Source organism: Podarcis raffonei, chromosome 2, assembly GCF_027172205.1.
Source record: "Podarcis raffonei isolate rPodRaf1 chromosome 2, rPodRaf1.pri, whole genome shotgun sequence".
NCBI lineage: Eukaryota > Metazoa > Chordata > Lepidosauria > Squamata > Lacertidae > Podarcis > Podarcis raffonei.
In genome coordinates, this window is record NC_070603.1 from 10,552,334 (window position 1) to 10,576,953 (window position 24,620).

Sequence of the window (24,620 nt, forward strand, 5' to 3'; positions counted from 1 at the left end):
TGCCCCATAGTAGCTCACGATTTTGAGAACCAAATCTTTCTCCCAGGTGTTACTGTATTTTTCGCTCTATAGGATGCACCGGACCACAAGACGCACCTAGTTTTTAGAGGGGGAAATCAAGGGGAAAAAATTATTTCCCTCCCTCCAGCCCCAAAGAGCAGCAGGCAGGCTGCGCACAGCCTTGCCGCCACTCCCGGAGCTTGCGGGGCTGGGGGCGGGGGAAGCCCGAGTTTTCCCCAACCCCAGGCCCCAGAACAGGTTGGGGAGCAGTGGCAAGGTTGCGCGCAGCCTTGCCTCCGCTCCCGGAGCTTGCGGGGCAGGTGGGGGAAGCCCGGGTTTCCCCCACCCAGCCCCAGGGACCACACATTCGCTCTATAAGACGCACAGACATTCCCCCTTAGTTTTTAAGAGGAAAAAAGTGCATCTTATGGAGCAAAAAATATGGTATGTGGCTGCATGCAGCCTGAGTGCCATTGGCTTAATAGTCCCAGTTCCATAGTATGATACACCCTGTGGCCAGGTTGCCATAATGGGTTTAAAATTAAAAGGATTTTCCTAAATACAGTTGGAACATCAGCTGCCCTGTATCATTTAGCAACATTTAGTAATTCAATGGGACGTCATCACTTTGCGAGTTCCCTCCACAACCTGCTGCATGCGGCAGGAATAAAAATAATAGCAGGCAAACAACCTTTTAGGGGAAAGTTGTCTGCTGTTACTGATCTAATTGAGGTGAAGGAAGACTCTGATTCTAAACCTCTGCTGCCTTGTAGGATATCTTTGGGAGAAGAAAAGGCTAAGGAGTAAACTCTACACCAAGCTTCCTCAAACTTGACCCTCCAGATGTTTTGAGACTACAATTCCCATCATCCCTGACCACTGGTCCTGCTAGCTAGGGATCATGGGAGTTGTAGGCCAAGAAACATCTGGAGGGCCAAGTTTGAGGAAGCCTGCTCTACACAAATCCGAAGTGAAGTCCCTAAGATGGTTGGATGGTGCCTTGTATGCCTCCTTCTGGCAACTCCTGCATCCAAGCTGGTGCCAAACCGATTGCTCTGCCTTCCTTTGGACCACATCAGCGAAGCCATGGGCAGGGCCTCATCATCTGGGCAGCTCAGGACTTCCATACACGTTGCCCAGGCTTGTGCCCCAGAGAGGTCACTTTGGTGCTGCTAACAAATGCACAAATTGGGGGAAGGTGTGCATAAGAAGCCATATATTTGTGAAAACAGTTTTCAAGAATGTGTTAAAGGTAAAGGGACCCCTGACCATTAGGTCCAGTCGTGACCGACTCTGGGGTTGCGGTGCTCATCTCGCTTTATTGGCCGAGGGAGCCGGCGTACAGCTTCCGGGTCATGTGGCCAGCATGACTAAGCCGCTTCTGGCAAACCAGAGCAGTACACGGAAACACCGTTTACCTTCCCGCCAGAGCGGTACCTATTTATCTACTTGAACTTTGACATGCTTTCGAACTGCTAGGTTGGCAGGAGCAGGGACCGAGCAACAGGAGCTCACCCCGTCGCGGGGATTCGAACCGCTGACCTTCTGATCTGCAAGTCCTAGGCTCTGTAGTTTAACCCACAGCACCACCCACGTCCCTTAAAGAATGTTATTTTAGGGGAAATTGCTCACCACAAAAATTATTGAAGATTGTAGACAAAATGCCTATACTGTATTAGGATAAATGTGCGCTAAAATCTGGCAATTTTTTTACAAGGACTGGGGGGAAAGTAATCCAGACTGATGTAGAAATGTGGAGAACAAGACTGAGAACAGCTGAAATGGGCAAGTTTGTCCATCCCTGCCCACTAGAATGAATGGAACAGTAATTGGTAGAAGACAGCCTGAGCTTAGGAAACTCCTGCCTCGATCCCCGCTGAGCCTCTCTCCCTTGATTTCTCTGCATTGCAATGTGTCTCCAGTACCAGGGGGAGGAACTCACTTCTCGCTTTGCTTTTGCAGTGGTGCGGGAGATCTGTCAGCTGATCCAATTGAGTGAAACTGCCCTGGAGCAGGCTTTGTGCTCTCGCACAGTGGAAGCTCATCAGGAGAAGGTGGTGACAACACTGACGGTCTCACAGGTGAGTGTGGAGTTTAGGTGCATGCAGATTAGGTCACTAGTTCCCGTGCAAAAATGTTGGTTCTGCTGCATTTCCATTCCATTTTTTTAAAAACTGTTTCACAGAGACTCAAGCCTGTCCTCTCAACCAGTTCAATGGGTGGAGGTCTCAATAACCCTCTTGTTCATGTTTTTCTTACCAGCCACTTCATACTGTGGCAGGTCATTTATGTACATATTCTGCTGCATGCTAGAATCTGTGTTTTGCATCTCACTGCAGACATATCAGCACTGGTGTGCTAACTCATTTTCTCCAGTATACAAATGCCAAGGTGCAGGAGTCTGAAGTTAGCCTGATAGCTACAGGGAGCAGGGCCTTCTTGCAGGTGACACTCTCTTTATGGAAGCAGGAAGAGCCACAGCTCAGTGTTAGACCATTTTCTGGGAGAGACCTTGCATTAAATCCTGGAGTGTTGTTGTCTATCAGTGTAGACACTATTGAACCTTTCAGCAGATGTTGAAATTAAGGGTGTAAGGATGCAGTGATTTCTGTCCCATCCTGTGATTGTTGCAATCAGCACTGTTTCTCTTCCACTGCAGTTCGGCTTCTGGCCAATCCTATGTTATTTGTGTCGCTAGCAGCTATTGTCAAAAGTAACGCAATTAATTAAGTTGTTAATTTTGCAATTAACTTCAGTGCATTGTGACAGAAGGGAAACATCAAAAACAAGGCAGAAAATAATACTGTATTGGCCCGAATATAAGCCGCAACCAAATATAAGCAACACCTTTAAAATTCAAGGAGGGAAAAGAAAAAAAGTTAATACCCGAATATAAGCCGCTCCCTTAAAATTCCGCAGGCACTTACACCAGTTCTGTTTTACCTTACGTCTGTTTCAGCAGCAATATCATAAAAGCCAATTTTTGTAAGGTCATGAATTTAAGCTGCCCTTTAATTTTTCATGGTCAGAATTTGGAAAAAATTAAGGCTTATATTCAGGCCAATATGGTATAATGTAACATTTGCTGACTGAAAAATCAATCATAGTGAATAGCACACATATTCACTTGTATGATTTCAATTATTGACTGTGGTTGAACACTGCTCAAATTTCCATTTCAGACGGAACTCTCTGACATCCCCAGTTGAAATCCAGGCTGTTGTAGGGCACAAAACAACCTATGAATGTAGTATGTCCCTTGCCCGCCCACCCCGTCATACTTTCTCCTTTCAATTCTAGGAATGGCAGTTCTGTAGAGCAGCCGTTAAATTATCATAATTCTACAAGTTACAGTGATGATTCTAAGACTGGTTTTCGACCAGTATACTTAGGATGTGTAAAGCATGCCCCCATCAGATAGCTATAATCCAGGATGGTTCTGAGCCCAGGGCTCTCAGCTTCCTGAAGGGGCTGTGTGTTTCATGGTCTAACAATCTCTGTCTTGCTTCCTAGGGTTACTATGTGCGGGATGCCCTAGCAAAGAACGTTTATAACCGGCTATTTAACTGGCTTGTTAACAGGATCAACGAGAGCATCAAAGTGAGTGTGTGCAGTGGATATGATCCACCTGACTTAAAACAGTCAAAATGAGTTCAACATCCAATGCATTAAAGCAGTGGTTTAAAGGTAAAGGGACCCCTGACCATTAGGTCCAGTCGTAACCGACTCTGGGGTTGCGGCACTCATCTCGCTTTACTGGCCGAGGGAGCCGGCGTACAGCTTCCGGGTCATGTGGCCAGCATGACTAAGCTGCTTCTGGCGAACCAGAGCAGCACACGGAAACGCTGTTTATCTTCCTGCCGGAGCGGTACCTATTTATCTACTTGCACTTTGAGGTGCTTTTGAACTGCTAGGTTGGCAGGGACTGAGCAACGGGTGCTCACCCCGTCAAAGGGATTCAAACTGCCGACCTTTTGATCGGCAAGTCCTAGGCTCTGTGGTTTAACCCAGTGGTTTAGGACTCACCTAAAAGGGACGCGGGTGGCGCTGTGGATTAAACCACAGAGCCTAGGACTTGCCGATCAGAAGGTTGGTGGTTCGAATCCCCGCGACGGGGTGAGCTCCCGTTGCTCGGTCCCTGCTCCTGCCCACCTAGTAGTTCGAAAGCACGTCAAAGTGCAAGTAGATAAATAGGTACCACTCTGGCGGGAAGGTAAACGGCGTTTCCGTGCACTGCTCTGGTTCACCAGAAGCAGCTTAGTCATGCTGGCCACATGACCCGGAAGCTGTACACTGTCTCCCTCGGCCAATAAAGCGAGATGAGCACCGCAACCCCAGAGTCGGCCATGACTGGACCTAATGGTCAGGGGTCCCTTTACCTTTTTAATGTCATCATTCACAAACGTTCCCTTATTTTCATATCTGGCTTAGTGAGAGAACCCATACATGGGGGGTGGAGTACTTGCGGCCATCTAGGTGTTGCTAGACCACATCTTTCATCATCCCTCACCATTATGCATTCTGGCAGAGGTTGATGTCAACTGGAGTCAAACAGCAGCACCGACATCTGGAGAACTACCCCTGCCATATTAGGCTGCTTTGGAGTAAGGATGGGATTGAGCTAAATGATACATTTTCATATAGGCACTGACAATTTTTTGTGTGTGGAAAAAGTATGTATTCATGATTAGGAAGACAGAAACAAGATGATAACTATCCCCAATTAAATGACCAGGGGAGACTGGGAAGTGTGAATGCTTTCAGTACACCTTCTTCCTCTTCCTCTTCTTCTTCTTCTAGGTGACGACGACTGAGCACAAGAAAGTCATGGGTGTCCTGGATATTTATGGCTTTGAGATTTTTCAGGTGAGTAGTGGATATTCCTGGTCCTTGCTTCTAAAGGCAGGTATTTGGTCAGGGTCTTGGCAAGTGGGTTTGACTCTGGGGCAGGCTGGTGCCTTCAGATATGAGAAGGTGCTCTCTCTGAGTGCATGCTCATGTGTTATGTGTGCATTGCTACCTCTCTATCTTTCCATGTCTTGTTTATGTGTATTAAATGGAGGAGCACAAACATAAACTGGGTTTACAATATGTTGCGAGGAGACGTCAGGGCTGAGAGTCAGGCTTAGGGTTTTATATGGTGAGGGTTTTATATGTGGGAGTCGATCTAGGATGTATGCATCCTTTACCTGGGGGTCTTTTGCTTTCAAAGTTTCTATTTTTTTCTCCTCCTCCTCTGTGTAGGACAACAGCTTTGAGCAGTTCATTATCAATTACTGCAACGAGAAGCTGCAGCAAATCTTCATCCTGCTGACCCTGAAGGAGGAGCAAGAGGAGTACATTCGGGAGGTAGACAATTTTGCCAGAGCCAGGCCTGGTTCATAGGCAAGGGGCAAGGGTATTAATAGAATAGGTTATATATACACAAGGTTGTGTGTGTGTGTGTGTGTGTGTGTGTGTGTGTGTGTGTGTGTATGTGTGTGTATATATATGTGTGTGTGTGTGTGTGTACACAAACAAACAGTGCAGGTATAATAATAATAATAATAATAATAATAATAATAATAATAATATACTATTTATACCCCACCCATCTGGCTGGGTTTCCCCAGCCACTCTGGGCGGCTTCCAACAGAATTCACCATAAGATCAGAGAAGCAATTGTATTTTATAGGGAAATATAAATATAGTATAGTATGTAAAAAGAGGTGGGGGTGTATAATGTTGGTGTGTGTGGGGTAGTTGGGATGGTCCTGTCCATTTGTTACAACAGAACAGGTTTCCTGCCCAGAACGAACCATTGTTATGTGGAAGCCCTTTTCCTGTTTGCAAGAGGAGGTGGTGTCAGTGGCTACTAGTCATCGTGATGACTATATTCTACTCCCAGGAGCAGAGGCTGCAAGCCTCTGTATACCATATGCTAGGGAACAACCAAAGGGGAGAGAGTTTTTGTGCTAATGTCCTGTCTGTGGGCTTCTCAAGCATCTGGTTGGGCAAAGTGGGAGCCAGGATGCCTAACGAGACAGAGTGAGGAACTGAGAACCTGTGTTCTGGCCCCCGCCTGGATGCTGTTACACTACTACAACTCACATCGGGAGTGATGGGGTGGTGCCACCTCCCTGCCGCTTGATGGGATGGGGCAGTGAGTTTGGAGCTGCAGTGGTGGAGCCAATCTGGCACTCCTGCCAGGGTGGCCTTGGAGCTTTGCAACCACCCAGCCAGCGTGGTGTAGTGGTTAATAGTGGTGGATTCGTAATCTGGTGAACTGGGTTTGCTTCCCCTCTCCTCCACATGCAGCTGCTGGGTGACCTTGGGCTAGTCACACTTCTTTGAAGTCTCTCAGCCCCACTCACCTCACAGAGTGTTTGTTGTGGGGGAGGAAGGGAAAGGAGATTGCTAGCCACTTTGAGACTCCTTAAGGGGAGTGAAAGGCAGGATATCAAGTCCAAACCCCTTCTCCTCCTCCTCCTCCTCCTCCTCCTCCTCCACCTCCTCCTCCTCCTCCTCCTCTCCTCCTCCTTCTTCTTCTTCTTCTTCTTCTTCTTCACCCTGCCACGCTCCTGTAGCACTTTGGTAAGCAGTAGTGATGAAAGCCAGGGGACGCGGGTGGCGCTGTGGATTAAACCACAGAGCCTAGGACTTGCTGATCAGAAGGTCGGCAGTTCGAATCCCCCCAACAGGGTGAGCTCCCATTGCTCGGTCCCTGCTCCTGCCAACCTAGCCGTTCGAAAGCACTTCAAAGTGCAAGTAGATAAGTAGATACCGCTCTGGCGGGAAGGTAAACGGCGTTTCCGTGCGCTGCTCTGGTTCGCTAGAAGCGGCTTAGTCATGCTGGCCACATGACCTAGAAGCTGTACACCGGCTCCCTCGGCCAAAAAAGCGAGATGAGCGCTGCAACCCCAGAGTCAGTCACGACTGGACCTAATGGTCAGGGGTCCCTTTACCTTTACCTAGTGATGAAAGCCACATTGTGGGCCTCCCTTTCCCTGCTAACAACATGCTTTCTCTCTCCCCCCCCCCCAGGGCATCGCTTGGACTCCTGTGGACTTTTTCGATAACAGCATAATCTGCAACTTGATAGAGGATGTAAGTTGTTTCGGGAGCAATGGTGAATAAAGTGGAGAGAGAAAGAAGACTTGCAATCCCATAAATCCAAGACCTCATCCCTTTCAGAGCCTTTCTTCGCTTCCAGTGCTCATGTTGTGTCTCTAAGGCAGGGGTCAGCAACCTTTTTCAGCCATGGGCCACTGCCACTTAGACCTTGTGGGGGCCTGGACTATATTGGAGGGGGGGGGGAATGAACGAATTCCTGTGCCCCACAAATAACCCAGAGATGCATTTTAAATAAAAGCACACATTCTACTCATGTAAAAGCACCAGGCAGGCCCCACAAATAACCCAGAGATGCATTTTAAATTAAAGGACACATTCTACTCATGTAAAAACACACTGATTCCTGGACCGTCCGCAGGCTGGATTGAGAAGGCAATTGGGCCGCATCCAGCCCCCGGGTCTTAGGTTGCCTACCCCTGCTCTAAGGGCTCATCCATACTTCCGCTTGTCCTGCTGCCACCACTGAATCGGAGGAAACATCAATAAGTTTTTCTGCGGATTGACGTTTGTTCTGATTCAGAGGTAAACAGCAGGTTTCCCCAGGGAAAATGGCAGAACAAATGAAAAACTAGGCATAAGACAGGTAGAACAAGGTGGACAAAGAGGCTGCATAACCCCATGGCGTTAGTTGCATGTGATGCAAACCCTTCGCTTAATCTTAGCAGGTGTGGGTGTGCTCAGGGCCTGGAGGTGAGACTGCCCAGGATAGATGTAATCAGAGATGTTCCCATGGGGAGGGGTGAGCAGTGCTGAGGAGGATGAGAAGCGGCTTCCCAGCTTGTGGCAGGTTTCAGTAGTCTACCATTGTCTCAAGTGGGAAAAGTGCCTCTGAGTATGTGCAGAGTGCCTTCTCACTTTGCCACTGCAGTTGGTCCCTGCCCCAGCATAAACAATAAAAACTTAACAGAGTGGTTGGCAATGTTTCCATGCAGGGCTAAGTCCTCACACCTCTTGGTTTTCAATACAGTAGTACCTCGGGTTAAGTACTTAATTCGTTCTGGAGGTCTGTTCTTAACCTGAAACTGTTCTTAACCTGAAACACCACTTTAGCTAATGGGGCCTCCCGCTGCCGCCGCTCCGCCGCTGGACGATTTCTGTACTCATCCTGAAGCAAAGTTCTTAACCCGAGGTACTATTTCTGGGTTAGCGGAGTCTGCAATCTGAAGCGTATGTAACCTGAAGCGTATGTAACCCAAGGTACCACTGTAATGAAAAGCTGTCTTTTGCTAGGTTACTGTGATCAAAACAACCACCACTCAGTCTCTTGCCCAGCAAATTCCACTCTTCCTTTCCCACCACTGCCTCCCTTCATCCAATGCCTCATTTTTCTTTCACAACTCTGGCACACTCTGGCATTTTCGCCATAGATAATCTGGCCTTCTCTGCACTCATTTCTGTCCAGTGCTTTATGAGTGCCAACAAGGGTCAAGACTCAGCCCTGCATGAATCTATCTTCAGCCATGTGTGTGTGTGTGTGTGGAAGTGGAGTGGTGGAGAAGGAGGCCAAAGAACACAGCCTTGCCTTTCACAGAAGAAAACTGCTCTAGGTTCCTGTCCTTCCCTTCAGTGGGCTGGGTACTTCACAAACAGATGGCTTATTTTTTTTAAGAAAAGAAAAACAACCCACAGAGGAGACAGGCTAACAAGCCCAGCAGAAAGAAGGGCCGTGGACAAGGAATTGGAAAGGCCAGCAACCATGATCTGTTGTTGTTTTTTTAACTGCATCTGCAAGGAGACGGCAAAGAGAAGAGCAGGCCTTTGAAAGAGCTGAAGACACCCCATGTCTGCTTGCTCAGAAGTAAGCTCCACTGAGTTCAGTGGGCCTTACTCCCTGTGAAGTGTTATCATAACCACTTATGCACCAGCCAAACAGAGGGCAAAGGAAAAGGCAGATTTGCATAAAATGTGGATTTGCTTGTTAATGTGTACAGATGCCAATCTGGAAAATACTAACTAAAATGAAAGTGGACATGAAGTTACATGAAGTTACAGTGGACACTTGGGTTGCGAACATGATCCGTGCGGGATGCATGTTCGCAACCCGCAGCGGAACGTTCTGCGCATGCGCGACACCCAAAACCTGGAAGTAACCCATTCTGGTACTTCTGGGTTTCGGCGGGTCCACAACCTGAAGCGTCTGTAACCCAAGGTATGACTGTACACTTCTCACCACAGTGGAGAAGACAATGATCTAGACTAGATTTTGTAGACACATCAAAGAAACGTTTCAGTTAAATGCATTGCAAACTTTGTATGAGAAATTGCGTTGGCTGACTGAGGTTGGCGGCGTAGTGCCCCATTTGCCCTAGTGGACCAGCCTCCCCTGCAGTGTTCTACGTGTTCCTTCCTTCCGTAGGGCAAAGGTGGGATCCTGGCCATGCTGGATGAGGAGTGCCTTCGCCCGGGCGAGGTGAACGAAGCCACCTTCCTGAACAAACTCAACCAAGTCTACAAGGGACACCAACGCTACGAGAGCAGGGTCACACAGAATGACAAGCGTATCATGGACAACAGCTTGCATGCGAACTGCTTCCGTATTCACCACTATGCTGGCAAGGTAATTGGCGCCAGGAGTCTTTCTCAAAAACGGGTCCGTTTGGGGAGCGCAGGAGGTTAGAACAGGGGTAGCTCCCCTGCAGTGCTGGCATGTAGCCCTTGGAAAGGTGGTGAACCTTGAGCTGGAAAAGGTTAGCTACCACCCCTGGGTTAAAATATAGTTTCCTAAAGCTGAAGTGCCTGAATCCCTTGGAATGGTTTGGGAAATGTGGCTGGGAGCATGTGAGGTGAAGGAAACTCCTGCTGCGTGACAGCATGCAGAGAAGTGTTTCTGAACTGTGGAGCTCCCTCCATGTGAAATCCCTCGCGAAGACCCACCAGGTCTTATAGAATCATGTTGTGTTGTCGTTTAGTCGTGTCCGACTCTTTGTGACCCCATGGGCCAGAGCATGCCAGGCACTCCTGTCTTCCACTGCCTCCCACAGTTTGGTCAAACTCATGTTCATAGCTTCGAGAACACTGTCCAACCATCTCGTCCTCTGTCGTCCCCTTCTCCTTGCGCCCTCCATCTTTCCCAGCATCAGGGTCTTTTCCAGGGAGTCTTCTCTTCTCATGAGGTGGCCAAAGTATTGGAGCCTCAGCTTCAGGATCTGTCCTTCCAGTGAGCACTCAGGGCTGATTTCCTTAAGAATGGAGAGGTTTGATCTTCTTGCAGTCCATGCGACTCTCAAGAGTCTCCTCCAGCACCATAATTCAAAAGCATCAATTCTTCGGCAATCAGCCTTCTTGATGGTCCAGCTCTCACTTCCATACATTATAGAATCATAGAAACATAGAATTGCAGAGTCGGAAGCGACCCATCTGGTCCAACCCCCTGCAATGCAGGAATCTTTTGCCCAATGTGGGGCTCGGACCCACAGCCCTGGGATTAAGACTAGATATAAGTAGGGAGAAGGCTTTCAACCTAACCTTCTCTTGAATGTGCTAGTTCAACGTGGATAAATATGTAATTTTTATTTTTATTCTATTTTTGTATGTGAGCCCCCACTTGTAGTCTGAGGTGGTGCAGACCAGAGGCATGCTTACTACCTTAGTCCCAGGTGGGCAAAATATACTGCAAGGTGTAGTGATGGATTTCCCTTGAGTAAAAGGAGAATTGGACAGTCCTGGAAGAAACTTGACCCTCTAAGAAGGACTTTAGCACAGACAGAAAGGTTGGGAGGCCCTTGGAACCACGGCGGAATGGGAGTTGGGTTGTGGGCCAGAGCACTTTGTTTCCATCTGAATGTGTCTCTTCTCTTATCTTCAACTTGAAGTCTTCCCTTCTATGTGCCTCCATCAATGTGTGGTGCACTGTGTTCACTAGGAATGTATCTGAGAACTACTTAGGCACTGAGTCTTCTCCAACTCAGGTAACCTACAATGTGGTCGGATTCATAGAGAAGAACAATGACCTGCTCTTTAGAGACCTGTCACAAGCCATGTGGAAGGCCAAACACGTTCTCCTGCGCAGCCTCTTCCCTGAAGGGGACCCCCAGAAAGCCTCACTCAAGCGTCCACCCACTGCTGGTTCACAGTTCAAAGCCTCTGTGGCCACCCTCATGAAGAATCTCTATTCTAAGAACCCTAATTACATCAGGTAATTTGTGTGTGTATGTGTGTGTGTGAGAGAGAGAAACTGTGGATAGACATCTATTAATTTTGGAAAGCTGATTGTTCTGTGTGCATTCGGACACTTCTATAAGATCTCATAACAAAATTTTGTGTGATGTGTGTTCCTAGGATCAAGGAGCAGGCTTTCATCTATGTTTAGATATAATTCAGCACCATTTTGACTAAAGATGATGAACTGAACCTTTAAAGGCTGCACTGATTTTTTTATGTCTCAGAATTCCCAAGCATTTCTAGGTATGAGGCTGCTACTAGACTTATCTTTGGAGCCAGCCTGTTTGCTGACAGAGATGGGAGAGAAATCTCACTCAATAAGGATGTCCTCTTTGCTGCAGGTGCATCAAGCCCAATGACACCAAAAAGGCTGCTGTGTTCACAAATGATCTGGTTCGGACACAAGTGCGCTACCTTGGCCTGTTGGAGAACGTGCGTGTTCGGCGGGCTGGTTATGCCTATCGGCAGCTCTATGACCCATGTTTGGAGCGCTACAAGATGCTCTCCAAGGAGACTTGGCCAAAGTGGAAAGGCAGCGCCAGGTAGGACACAGAAACTGTGATGTGCTGGAGAGGTTGCCATCAGAGCCTGGTGGTTACATTCAGGGGTCAGCAGAATACCCATATAGTGGAATCATCCGAGGGTTTAATAATGCTGATACAGGGCTAGAGAAAGAAACTTGGAGGGCTGCATTTGGCTGCTGGGGGTGAGATCCCCAACTGCTGGGCTAGGCTTTGCTTGGAAAGGAAACATGTAGCACATTTGTGTGGTGATGGGGACAGATGCAGGTGGTTTTGGAGGGTCATCCCACATCATGAACTGGCTGGCTGCAGAGGAGTGGTGGGAGGCACCAGCTGGGGAACTCCCAAGGGAAGAAAGCTCAAAGCCAGGGGATTGGTGGTGGGAGAAGACTGGGAGGAGGAGGTGTTGGAAGCAGGGTTTAGTGGGCAGGGAGAGGCTGGGGCAGAGAGTCCAGGCTCAGAGGCTGGAAAGGAGGGGGGCCAGGAGGCAGGTATGGGGTAGAGTCCCCACCTCCTGCTGCAACCAGCTCCCCTCTTCACCCTGGTCTCTTGGAACATGCAGAGAAATGAAAAGAGCAGAGCAGAGATTGATTGTGCATGGACACAGTCTACGATTGCTTGGCAAAAACCCTACTGAGGAGGGAACTTAGGAAGCAGTGGAAGGTGAGGATCTTTGGTCCTTGCAACGGTCTTTTTGGAGTTGGGATTACTTGCCTGCACTGTTTTGGTTTTTTTGAATAAAGAGTTAACTTCATTGACATTGTGTTTTCATTGTGGACCTACACTTGACTCTGGCTCCTGACATCCCACTTTGCAGCTTCCCACTGTGTGTACATGCACAGGCTTTCCTAGGCATAAGCATTTTGGATGTTCCAGGCTTGTGCCAGCTGGGTGACCTGGTCTGTGGTGGAGACCTGCAGTGCTGCTTGGCATTAGGCACATGGGCAGTAACACCCCTCCCCCCCACACCCTTCCCAACCAATTAAGAGTGAGCCCAGGTGGTGGCTAGGCAATCTCTGATCTCTTACGTTCCCCTTTCTGGTGCAGGGATGGTGTTCAAGCCCTTTTGAGCAGTCTGCCCATTGACTCCAAAGAACTGGCATATGGGCACACCAAGATCTTCATCCGCACGCCACGCACGGTGAGCAACTGATGTTAGGACCAAGAGGGGAGGTCAATGGTTACCATCTCTTCTGGAGTTAGTGGGAGGAATGAATGTTGCTCCTAGGGTTGCACCAAATATTTTTCACTTAAGGCGGGTGCGTTACAAAATGAAAGATATGACAAAATATATGTCACCACACTGCATAGCCAACCATATTCGTCTATAGATGCCTCCAGACTTTCAATATTTTGTGGGAAGGGATTCAACTGCATACCGGAAATTTAGGTGTGCTCAAAGTTATCCATCACCTTAGCGCAACAAATCCACTGGGGTGGGGGGGCAACTAAAATGGACTTTTTGCTGTTGGGAAACTGACATGGAAAACACAATGAAAAGTGTGGGATAAGCAAATGATTAATGGGAAAACGTGTAAAACAAATCAGGATGAATGCTCAATAAATCAACACATTTTTGGAACTAAGGTAAAGGTAAAGGTACCCCTGCCTGTACGGGCCAGTCTTGACAGACTCTAGGGTTGCGCGCCCATCTCACTCAAGAGGCCGGGGGCCAGCGCTGTCCGGAGACACTTCCGGGTCACGTGGCCAGCGTGACAAAGCTGCATCTAGCGAGCCAGAGCCGCACACGGAAACGCCGTTTACCTTCCCGCTAGTAAGCGGTCCCTATTTATCTACTTGCACCCGGGAGTGCTTTCGAACTGCTAGGTTGGCAGGCGCTGGGACCGAGCAACGGGAGCGCACCCCGCCGCGGGGATTCAAACCGCCGACCTTTCGATCGGCAAGCTATAGGCGCTGAGGCTTTTACCCACAGCGCCACCCGCGTCCCATTTTTGGAACTAGTTTTCCCTAATATAATCCTTTTGTCTATGTTATTTTCAGGTATTTATTATTACGCTCTTTCATAGAGAACTTCATCACAAAATTTGGATCAGTGTGAATTTCAAAGGATGGCTGTGTTTTGGCCCTCATATTGTTTCAGAAAGCCACTCCTGACATAAGGAGGGGGGGTTGCGGGCTCACGCCCCCATCTGCATCCTCGCGGGGCTGGCTGCAGCCCCAGCGGGACTCAGGGATTCCCGGGTTCATTAATATTCATTAATCGCTGCGCCAGCCAATAGGCTGGCAGTGGGGGCGGGCTTACTAAGGGGCATTTAAGGTCAGGGCAGCCCTTGCTTGCCCCTTTTCTTCCTTTTCAGCAGCCGCGGTTTTCAGCAGCCGCAAAAGTGCAAATTTGATTTGCTTTTAAATGTGAACCGAGTTTAATTTCTACCCCAACTCTTTCTGGAAGTGATCTTCCTCTCACTCACAGACTGTGGCACACATGTCTGCTGGGAAAGTAGGACAGACTGCAGAAGATCAACTGAACGTGTGGCCTGGCCACTGTAGCCTTCACTGCAGTTGCATTTACAAAACCCATTTAAAAACACAAACCTATGCGTGCAAAATGCCCTTGGTTGATGTGGGAACCGGAGGATAGGAAATCTACAAGGAGCAAAAGCTTAACCTTTTAGGCCCTGAGGATTTGTCTGCTAGGAGCATGAAGGAACATCAAAGCTAACATCAAAGTTAATGCAGATCAGGCTGTAATTTCTTCCATGGTCTGAACCCTGTATTGGTGATTTTCAACCTTTTCCCTCACAGCTTTTTTATTTGGAGGAGAGACGCCAGCAGCGGATACAGGAGCTGGTTGCACTGATCCAAGCAACCTTCCGGGCCTGGAAATGCCGCAAGAACTTTCTAGAGATGCGCAAGAGCCAAATCGTTATCTCTGCCTGGTACCGGGGCCATGCGGTAAGATGCAGCGAGTGATACACGTATGATTTTACAGACTTAGGTGATTTTTAACTTGCAGACCTCACTGTCCTCTGTGTTTTGCAAAATCAACAGTAATGGGCCAGTATTAAATCATCGTCTTGCTTGCATCCATGAGAATTGGGAAGGCTGTTAGACAGAGTGATACTTGGCTCCAGTTTAACAAGGGCATTTGCAATGCAGTTTGAAGAAATATTTGCATTCCTTATTTGTTCTAGTTATTGACAGCAAGAGGTGAAAATCACACCAAGACGAGTTCCAACCTGCCTTGATATGTCAATAGGGTCGTACAGGGCGGGGCGGGGTGGCAGCCCTCACAAGGTTGCCTTCTTACTTGCAACCAGTCAAGTGGGTGGATCTGGCTGTCAGTTTCCTCCTCCTTAGTCTCAGTATTGCCTTAACAGAGGTCAGAAGAGGGGTGTGTGTGTGTGTGTGTGCAAAACTAGAATTAGTTGGCCCTGTCTGTCATTGGCTCTGGCGCCATCTACTGTTGGCCTCCTGGCCTTCTACCCTACCAGTCAAAAGGGGTGGGAATTACCACTGATGACTCCCTGTTTGTTCATGGCCTGTCTGCCTACTAAAGTGAGTGTTTTATTTTGCAGCAAAAGAAGAAATATGGGAAGATGAAAATGTCAGCTCTTCTTATCCAGGCCTATGTCCGAGGATGGAAGGTGAGGCAGGTGACATCCAGAATATGGTTGCGGCCGGGCCTTTAAAGGTTCTAGGGATCAGTTAGTTATATAGTAAAGGTAAAGGTAAAGGTACCCCTGCCCGTACGGGCCAGTCTTGACAGACTCTGGGGTTGTGTGCCCATCTCACTTAAGAGGCCGAGGGCCAGCGCTGTCCGGAGACACTTCCGGGTCACGTGGCCAGCATGACATCGCTGCTCTGGCGAGCCAGAGCCGCACACGGAAACACCGTTTACCTTCCCGCTAGTAAGCGGTCCCTGTTTATCTACTTGCACCCGGAGGTGCTTTCGAACTGCTAGGTTGGCAGGCGCTGGGACCGAGCAACGGGAGCGCACCCCGCCGCGGGGATTCAAACCGCCGACCTTTCGATCGGCAAGCCCTAGGCGCTGAGGCTTTTACCCACAGCGCCACCCGCGTCCCCTAGTTATATAGTCAAAGTAATTATATAGTCAAAGTATATAGTTATATAGTCAAAGTAATTAAATAATATGCAATAATTTTTATTTTAAAAAATTAATGTTCTGACATGATATATTCAACGATCATTTTATGCAACAAAATCTCACGTATTCTTCAGTGGCCTGGAATTTTTTTGTCAGTTGCAGACAACTTAGGAATGGCTAACAGGGGCTCAGATGCTAAGTAGCCAGATGAGGCTGAAATGATAAGTTTGTACACTGTTGCCCAGATTTTGTTACCTTGCCATTTCAAATCCTTGAGCATACATGCACCTGCTGCACATGTGTGCGTGCCAAATTGGAAAAAATTCAGGGCATAACTATATATGATGTCCAGTGTTGTCTGAGATGTTTTTAGTAATGACCAAGAAAATTGTAGGTCTTAGTGAAGCTGCTCTCTGTCCCCCCTCCCCCTTTTTTCTGGGACCCTTTGGGGTTCTTATCTATCCGCTCCCTTCCTCCACAGTCTCGTAAACTCCTACGGCAGCTGAAGCAACAAAAGAGCCGCAATCATGCTGCCACCATCATTACTGCTTACTGGAGAGGTTATCAGGTAACAAATATGCCACTGGCTCAGTAGAACACACTTTTTTTTTTTACATGCATGAGGTATTGGGTTCAACCTTTGGCATCTCCAGTTAAAAAGAGGCCTTGTGAACCAGGTAGGGAAAGATCTCTTACTGATGCTTGGGAGAGCACTGCCAGTCAGAGTAGACAATAATAGGCAAAGTGGGATGGCCTTATTTGTTACACAGCAGCTTCTTTTCTTCAGATGTTATTTAGACTTCAGCACGCTCACCAAGCAGGGCTTTTGTCTGTTTGCAGACACGGAAGGAATACAAGAAGTATTTCCGCTCTGGGGCCTCTCAGCGTATCACTAAGTTTATCTACACGAGTCTGGTGAGTATGTTTCTCCTGGCCCAGTTCTAAAATTATATGCAAGAAATAACATAGCTAGAAAAAAGGGAAAGGGCTTTTAAACCTTTGAATGAAAGTGCTGATTGTCAGGAGGCGTCCCCCCCTTTTACTGTGACATTGGTACTAGCCTACTGAGCTCAGAGGGATAAAAGGTAAAGTAAAGGGACCCCTGACCATTAGGTCCAGTTGTGGCCGACTCTGGGGTTGTGGCGCTCATCTCCCTTTATTGGCCGAGGGAGCCGACGTACAGCTTCCGGGACATGTGGCCTGCATGACTAAGCCGTTTCTGGTGAACCAGAGCAGCGCACCGAAACGCTGTTTACCTTCCCGCCGGAGCGGTACCTATTTATCTACTTGCACTTTGAAATGCTTTCGAACTGCTAGGTTGGCAGGAGCAGGGACCAAGCAACGGGAGCTCACCCCATCGTGGGGATTTGAACCGCCGACCTTCTGATCGGCAAGTCCTAGACTCTGTGGTTTAACCCGCAGCACCACCCGCGTCCCCGCTCAGAGGGGTAGCAGAACTCAATAAATTTAAATGTTAAGTGTTGCTGTTGTTAGCATCAATGCAGGCAGGCAATGGATGTGCTGTGTAAGGAAGAATTACCCACAGTGCTTATTCAGGGCAAGGGTCTCAGCCCAGTGGTAAATCACATGGATTTACATGCAAAAGGTCTCAGCTACAATCCTTGGCCTTTCCATCTTTCAGGCTAGAGGAGGTGGTAGCAGTAGTTGTATGTTTGTCATAAAAGCAATGCCCCTTCACACTATAATGTTCACGCGACCCTTTTAGATGCCTTGAGGCAGAGGTTCCCAAACTTATTTGGCCTACCACCCCCTTTCCAGAAAACAAAACAAAACTCAGAGCCCTCCTGGAAATCTACTTTCTTTAAATGAACAAACAGAAAATTGAGTAACAAATAGGTGTTCTTTTGTGTATCTATGTTTCTACCTATGTCCTACAACATAGTAAATTTGCCAATGACTAAATAGGCAGGCAAGCTGCAATCCATTTCCCGGGCTTGGGTGAAGCTGAAAGGGGTTCACCCAAGCCCAGTGTTAAAGAAAATTCTGGGTTGAGAGACTACTCAATGCCCAGCTCGTCGGGGTGCAATTCCCCTGTGGGTCTACGCAGTCAGTAAAAGAATGAAATTCCAGGCAAGTAATTTGGAGCAAAACAGCAGTCAGTAGACTTAGATCCTTTATTGTTGTGCAACAGGTTCAACAGCAGCCAGTGAACCCAGAGCATGGGGCAGCATTGACTTTGAAAGCTTTCCCACCATAACCCAGAATACAGTTTGCACAGCATCATCAATACATCATTGTTACATCACTAACATGTCACAAAAGGGGATTGTTACACTAGATTAGCACAGACAGACATTAGTCAGGGCAACACCCAAGTAGAGTGGTACCTCTGGTTACGTACTTAATTCGTTCCAGAGGTCCGTTCTTAACCTGAAACTGTTCTTAACCTGAAGCACCACTTTAGCTAATGGGGCTTTCTGCTGCCGCTGTGCTGCCGGAGCACGATTTCTGTTCTCATCCTGAAGCAAAGTTCTTAACCCGAGGTACTATTTCTGGGTTAGCGGAGTCTGTAACCTGAAGCGTATGTAACCCGAGGTACCACTGTACAAGATTAGCACAGGCAAACATGTCTTAAGTACCCACCACCCAAAGTACAATAGAACTTCCTTTGCATGTCTGGAGCCTGAGGCAAGTCCAGTGATGAGATTTGCCTTCCCTTGGCTAACAATGAGCCCAGCAATTGTCACCTCTGGGCATGTCCTGGGGTAGGAGTTGTGTATGCATGTCTTCACGCTTGGGGAGGTGGCAGGGAAAAAAGTTCTTTTTTCCAAGGGCAAAATAGCATTGGAATGGAGGAAACTGGCAAAGGAGTTGATTTTACATGATTTTTAAAACTTGAAAGCTGAGCTGTCAAGTCGAAAAGATACATTCAGGCATAATATTTGTAACATTTAATAACTTTAAAGATGTGCCCCCCCCTTATTTCCGTAACAGCAGGAAACCCCCTCGCCTGCAGCACGACCGCCAGATCCAGGCAAGGCGTTGTCACCATCCTGCAAAGGCGGCTGACCTGGCAGTAAGCGTCATTACACAACAGATGAAACATGCACATTTCCCCTCCAAAATCTCTTCTTTATGCTTCCACTGCCCCCTTATTTTTATTCAATGAAGCCAATGCTGCTACTACCCCCTGGATTGTTCCAGCACTCTCTAGGGGGCAGTATTGCCCACTTAGGGAAACATTGCATTGAAGGTTTATGTGCTCTCTATCTCCCTTCTTATAGGTGCAAAAATTCCTCCTGGGCTTGAAGAACAACCTCCCTTCCATGACAGTGACTGACCAGGCTTGGCCGCCAGCTCCATACAAGTTTCTCTCAGGCCCCAATGAAGAACTGAAGAAGATCTTCCACCATTGGAGGGTTAGAGCGGGATTATGGCTCATTTCTATCCATAATTCTTTCAGAGTGAAAAGGAGGGTGCTTCCAGACTGTCACTGTTCTCGTCTGGGATTCAATCACATTCTGACAAATTCAGGTTGCACAATTATAGTCGATATGGAAGCCTTGCACAGCAAACCTGCTTCCACAAATGATTAAATGCTTTGTGATAAGGAAATTGTCAGCGGAAATGCAGTGTGCGATAACCCTGGCTTTGATGCAGCAGCAGCTAACCTCATCTCAAATGCATCAGGATGAATGTGCAATAAGCAAGATGTCTGGAAGCGCCCTCAATTTTGAGACTACTGGCAGCAGGTATTCTGTGTATATAATTAAAGGTAAAGGGATCCCTGACCATTAGGTCCAGTCATGACCGACTCTGGGGTTGCGGCGCTCATCTCGCTTTATTGCCCGAGGGAGCCGGCGTACAGCTTCGGGTCATGTGGCCAGCATGACTAAGCCACTTTTGGCAAACCAGAGCAGTGCACGGAAACGCCATTTACCTTCCCGCCAGAGCGGTACCTATTGATCTACTTGCACTCTGAAGTGCTTTCGAACTGCTAGGTTGGCAGGAGCAGGGACCGAGCAACGGGAGCTAACCCCATCACGGGGATTTGAACCGCCGACCTTCTGCTCGACAAGTCCTAGGCTCTGTGGTTTAACCCAGTGGAAAAGAGGAAAGGAGGCGACTCCCCACCCCCCATCCCCAATTTGCCTCTTCATTTCCCTCCTCAGTTACAAATGGAAGAATCTGTCAATCCTGGTTCTCAATTTCTCATTTTTCCAGTCTTTATTTCCATTACGCTCATTTCTGCAGAAGTTCACCAGCATTTTAGTACAAAATTCTCCTAATTAAACACATTTTTATATGCAGTTTTAACTAATGTGCATGTTTCTGCAAGCAGTTTTCCTTAACAGAAGGCACTTTTGTACGTTATTTTTAAGATGTATGTTCATTTTTATGCATACTTTCCCCTAATATATGTATGCGTTTTAGTAAACACTGATTGGATGGAGAGCTGCCTTGCAAAATTTGAATGGGCACAAATTTTGAAGGATGGCTGTTTCAGTCCTCGTAGTGTTAAAGAAAGTGCAAATTTGACAGCGTCTCCTTTAAATGCAAACGGAAACAAATTTCTTCCTCATCTGTCCTCTCATTGTGCCTCTGATACTATGTGAGCCGCCCACGTTGTTGACAGGAATCACAGAACAGCTGCTTCCACATCCAACACACTTTGCTGAGGCACCAGAGTTGTCTCTGCAAGACCAAACAAGGTTCAAAGTGACAGTGTGGGTGTGGAGTGAGCTTTTGCTTACTTGGGCAAGTTTAACTGAGTTTTCTTTGTAAACTAATGTTTTATTTTATGGATAAATTTCCAGGCAAACAATGTTAGGTTTTATTTGGACCCATCCCACCACAGGGCATGTGGGTGCTGCACATAAGTAGAACCGTTGCTGCTACAGCTACCGAAACCTTGCCTTTTCAAGACACAGCTGTGCAGGGCTAATCACAACATAGCAGAGGATCCCATGCCTTCCAGACATGCATCCAGTGTCTACCTCCTTTCCCATCATTACAGTGCACAGTGTGGCTATATTTTTACAGCCCAACAATCTCAATATAGGGCACTGTCACCACATGGTGCTTTAGAGATGACTGAAGTGGCCCCAGCAGTCAACTTGATGTTGATCACTTTCGCTCAGTCATCACAGGCTTTCCTGGCCCATGTCACTTGAAGCTTGGGGAGACCTAGCGGTGTTTTCCTTCTGCCAAGCACAAGCCACAAAATCAGGGCCGGCCCTACTGTTAGGTAGAATGATGCAGCCACCAATGGACATGGACCTGAGCCTGGATGCTCTTCCTGCCCTTCGAGTACAAGACAGCAGAAAGCAGAATCATGTCCTTGCTTGCCAGATTCAACAAAAAATATAGAGGGGTGGGGAAGTACTCCTCAGTGCAAGAACATTCATATTTGGGAGTGCTTTTAAAGAAACAAAAGCAATCAAAGCAGAAGAATATGAATTTGAAACTTTCTTTTTTTTGGAAGCAAATGTGACTGAAGTAAATTTGCGTGTGTTTCTTCCTTGCTAAAGTAAATAGGGTATGTTTTGGAGTTTGCAATGTTGACTCTCCTTTTGCTTCTTATCTGCACCCACCTTTGCTCTCTGCTTTCCTGGTGCAGTGCAAGAAATATCGAGATCAGCTGCCACCCCAGAGAAAAGTAGCCCTCCAGGACAAGTTGTGTGCCAGTGAACTTTTCCGGGGCAAGAAGAGTTTGTACCCTAAAAGGTGAGTGCAAAGACAGGAGCTAGCACCACCCCAATCGAGCTGGAATTGACCCATTAGGATTGCTGTGGATTACTATTAGGGATGAGTGTATCTGATAATTTCTACCTCTCTGTGTTTTTCATCTTTCCAACCTTACGTTTATAGAATCAGAGAACTGTAGAGTTGGGAGGGATCCCAGGGATCAACTGGTCCAAACTCCTGTAATGCAGAAGTCGGAGCTAAAGAATTCCTGGCAGATGGCCATCCAACCTCTGTTTTTAAACCTCCAGTAAAGGAGAGTCTAAGGGACGCGGGTGGCATTGTGGGTTAAACCACAGAGCCTAGGGCTTGCCGATCAGAAGGTCGACGGTTCGAATCCCCATGACGGGGTGAGCTCCCATTGCTCAGTCCCTGCTCCTGCCAACCTAGCAGTTCGAAAGCACGTCAAAGTGCAAGTAGATAAATAGGTACCGCTCCGGCGGGAAGGTAAACGGCGTTTCCGTGCACTGCTCTGGTTCGCCAGAAGCGGCTTAGTCATGCTGGCAACATGACCCGGAAGCTGTACGCCGGCTCCCTCGGCCAATAAAGCGAGATGAGCGCCGCAACCCCAGAGTTGGTCACGACTGGACCTAATGGTCAGGGGTCCCTTTATCTTTACCTTAAAGGAGAGTCTACCACTTTCTGATAGAATCTGTTCTGCTGTTGAACAGCTCTTATCGTTAGAAAGTTCTTTCTAATGTTTAATCTGACTCTCCTTTCTTGTAATTTGGAGCAGCAGAAAACAAGCTTGCTCCATGTGACAGCCCTTTGAAAAAGCTATTATATCATCTCTAAGTCTACTCTTTCCTAGGCAAAACAGCAAACTCCCTCAACTGTTCCTTGTAAAGCTGTTTCCAGACCTTTTATCATCATGGTCGCCCTCCTCTCCACATCTTCCAACTTGTCAATATGCTTAAACTGTGGTGCCCAGAGCTGGACACTGGTGGGGTCTGACCAAGGCAGAATAGAACAGAACTATTACCGTATTTTTCGCTCTATAAGACACACTTTTCCCTTCCTAAAAAGTAAGGGGAAATGTGTGAGCTCCTTATGGAGTGAATGCAGGCTGCGCAGCTATCACTGAAGCCAGGAAAGCAAGAGGGATCAGTGCGCACCAATCCCTCTTGCTCTTCTGGCTTCAGGGATAGCCACGCAAAGCCTCTTGAGCGCAGCCAGAGTGCTCCTCCCTCTTCGTTCAAGAGGCTTTGCGTTGCTTTCTTGTTTATTGTTTTCCTCCTCTAAAAACTAGGTGCGTCTTATGGTCGTGTGCATCTTATAGAGCGAAAAATATGGTACTTCCCTTTAGTTCTCCACTTTTCCACATCAGTTTGAGGGTACTAATGAAAATCCATCATCATTTTTGTGTGTGAATTGCTCCTAATTTGCATTTTAGAAGGCACTTTTATACATTTTAAAGGCATTTTAAAGGCATCTTTGTATGCTATTTGCATGAATATATATATTTCTATGCACACTTTACCCAACAACAATACATTTTTGCACACAGTACTTGCCTGGAGAACATCGTTGCAAAATTCAGAGAAATGCAGATTTCAAATGGATAGCTGTGTTTCAGTTTGCATATTTTCTGGGAATGTGTGCATTAAATAGGTTTACCTTTACATGCAAGCTGAATTTACCTCCCTCCCTTCCTAATTACAACCTGTGGTTTGTGTCTTTTAGCCTCCCACAACCTTTCAGAGGGGATCACCTGGGTCTAAAGGAGAACTCCAAGTATCGTAAGCTCCAAGCCACAGCTGATGGCAAGATGGTCATGGCTGACAGTGTGAGGAAGGTCAACCGAGGTGATGGAAAGGTGAGAAACGTCCTGCCCTACCTCTCTGGCACCTAAAGGAACAAGAACAAAAGGAAGAGCAAGGCACCCTGTGTGTGGTTTCTCACTATTCTAGGGTTGCCATATTTAAATATTTCTTCCACCTGCCTTCCAATTTCAATTCAAATTTATCCTTTTCCAGGAAAAAATATTGTACGTTAAAACAATGAAATGAAGCCCCATTGCCAGTGACCTATTTGCAATACCTGCACGGCCTGTTTGCAGGATTAAGGCCTGTCTGAAAGCACCTTTTTCTTGTCTCTTGCACCTCAAAGCAGAGGGTCACCAACCTTTTTAGGCCCATTTTTAGGAATTTTTTTTAGAAACTGAAAGCACCTACCTCTCCTTGCCCAGAAAAAGACATACACGCACACACACACACACACACACACACACAGGCAATTCAGTTTTCCTTTTTTAAAAAAATAATTTTTATTAAGTTTTCCATTTAACAATCCAATCATATCACATTAATTATTCCAAATTATACCAATACATATCATAAACTCCAAATATTTTGCCAAATTATAAATTTTTGTTGGGGGCTTCCATGCTTCGAGTTCAGTAAGGGTCCAGTCATCTCATATTTCTGCTGCTTTTAGTGTTCACCAGTCCCATCTTTCGATCTTCCTGTCGTTATCCTTTTTCTTCTTAATAGCCTCTGAGTTGTTTCCACAGGCGAGTTAAAGTAAGCTTTGTTATGCTTCTGTGTGAACTTTGTAAGGCTCTCCCTTTTTTTAAAGCTGGTAAGTCTTTTGTTTGTAGTAAATCTTCACACGCTGATCCAAAAATCTTGCTCGGGCAGCAGGTGCCATCTTTCTCAATTCCGATGAAATAAAATCTAAGCGTCTGCTCATTAATTTTCCTAGACAGGTTGCACCATAAACCAGTCTTTGCCAAGTCGAACTTAGAATACAATCATGATAACAGAGCAATGGCTCGCCTCCCCCTCTGACTATTAATCTCGCAACATAGTCTGTCTCATACTGGTGGATCCCGATTAAAAACTGTGTCACAAGAGAGCCTTTTATTTTCTGGCAATTCAGTTTTCCAAGGAATCGTCATGAAAATCAGATCTGCTAGGGTGAATCTGAGCCTTGAAAAGCACGTAAAGCTGAAATAGGTTGTGGAACAGAGCATCCCGCTTCCAACTTTCTCTTTCAGCTCTGTGTACTTCCTAAAATAAGCACCCTCACCACCTCCAGACCAAGGGCACTGA

The 24,620-nt window shown here is 47.1% G+C and overlaps 1 protein-coding gene across 2 annotated transcripts in view; it reads left to right on the plus strand.

The window, feature by feature from the left end:
• The window catches only part of LOC128406098 (unconventional myosin-Ia-like), a 53,272-nt gene that overhangs the window by 23,639 nt on the left and 5,013 nt on the right, over positions 1-24,620 (plus strand). For both annotated transcript variants that reach the window (XM_053373137.1, XM_053373138.1), the window contains exons 11-26: positions 1,963-2,081; positions 3,514-3,600; positions 4,801-4,866; positions 5,245-5,349; positions 7,024-7,086; positions 9,470-9,670; positions 11,022-11,248; positions 11,616-11,816; positions 12,843-12,936; positions 14,559-14,708; positions 15,332-15,400; positions 16,343-16,429; positions 16,702-16,776; positions 19,107-19,241; positions 21,443-21,549; positions 23,251-23,383. In XM_053373137.1, coding sequence (XP_053229112.1) covers positions 1,963-2,081; positions 3,514-3,600; positions 4,801-4,866; positions 5,245-5,349; positions 7,024-7,086; positions 9,470-9,670; positions 11,022-11,248; positions 11,616-11,816; positions 12,843-12,936; positions 14,559-14,708; positions 15,332-15,400; positions 16,343-16,429; positions 16,702-16,776; positions 19,107-19,241; positions 21,443-21,549; positions 23,251-23,383 — 1,919 coding nt within the window. The remainder of the gene's footprint in view (positions 1-1,962; positions 2,082-3,513; positions 3,601-4,800; positions 4,867-5,244; positions 5,350-7,023; positions 7,087-9,469; positions 9,671-11,021; positions 11,249-11,615; positions 11,817-12,842; positions 12,937-14,558; positions 14,709-15,331; positions 15,401-16,342; positions 16,430-16,701; positions 16,777-19,106; positions 19,242-21,442; positions 21,550-23,250; positions 23,384-24,620) is intronic.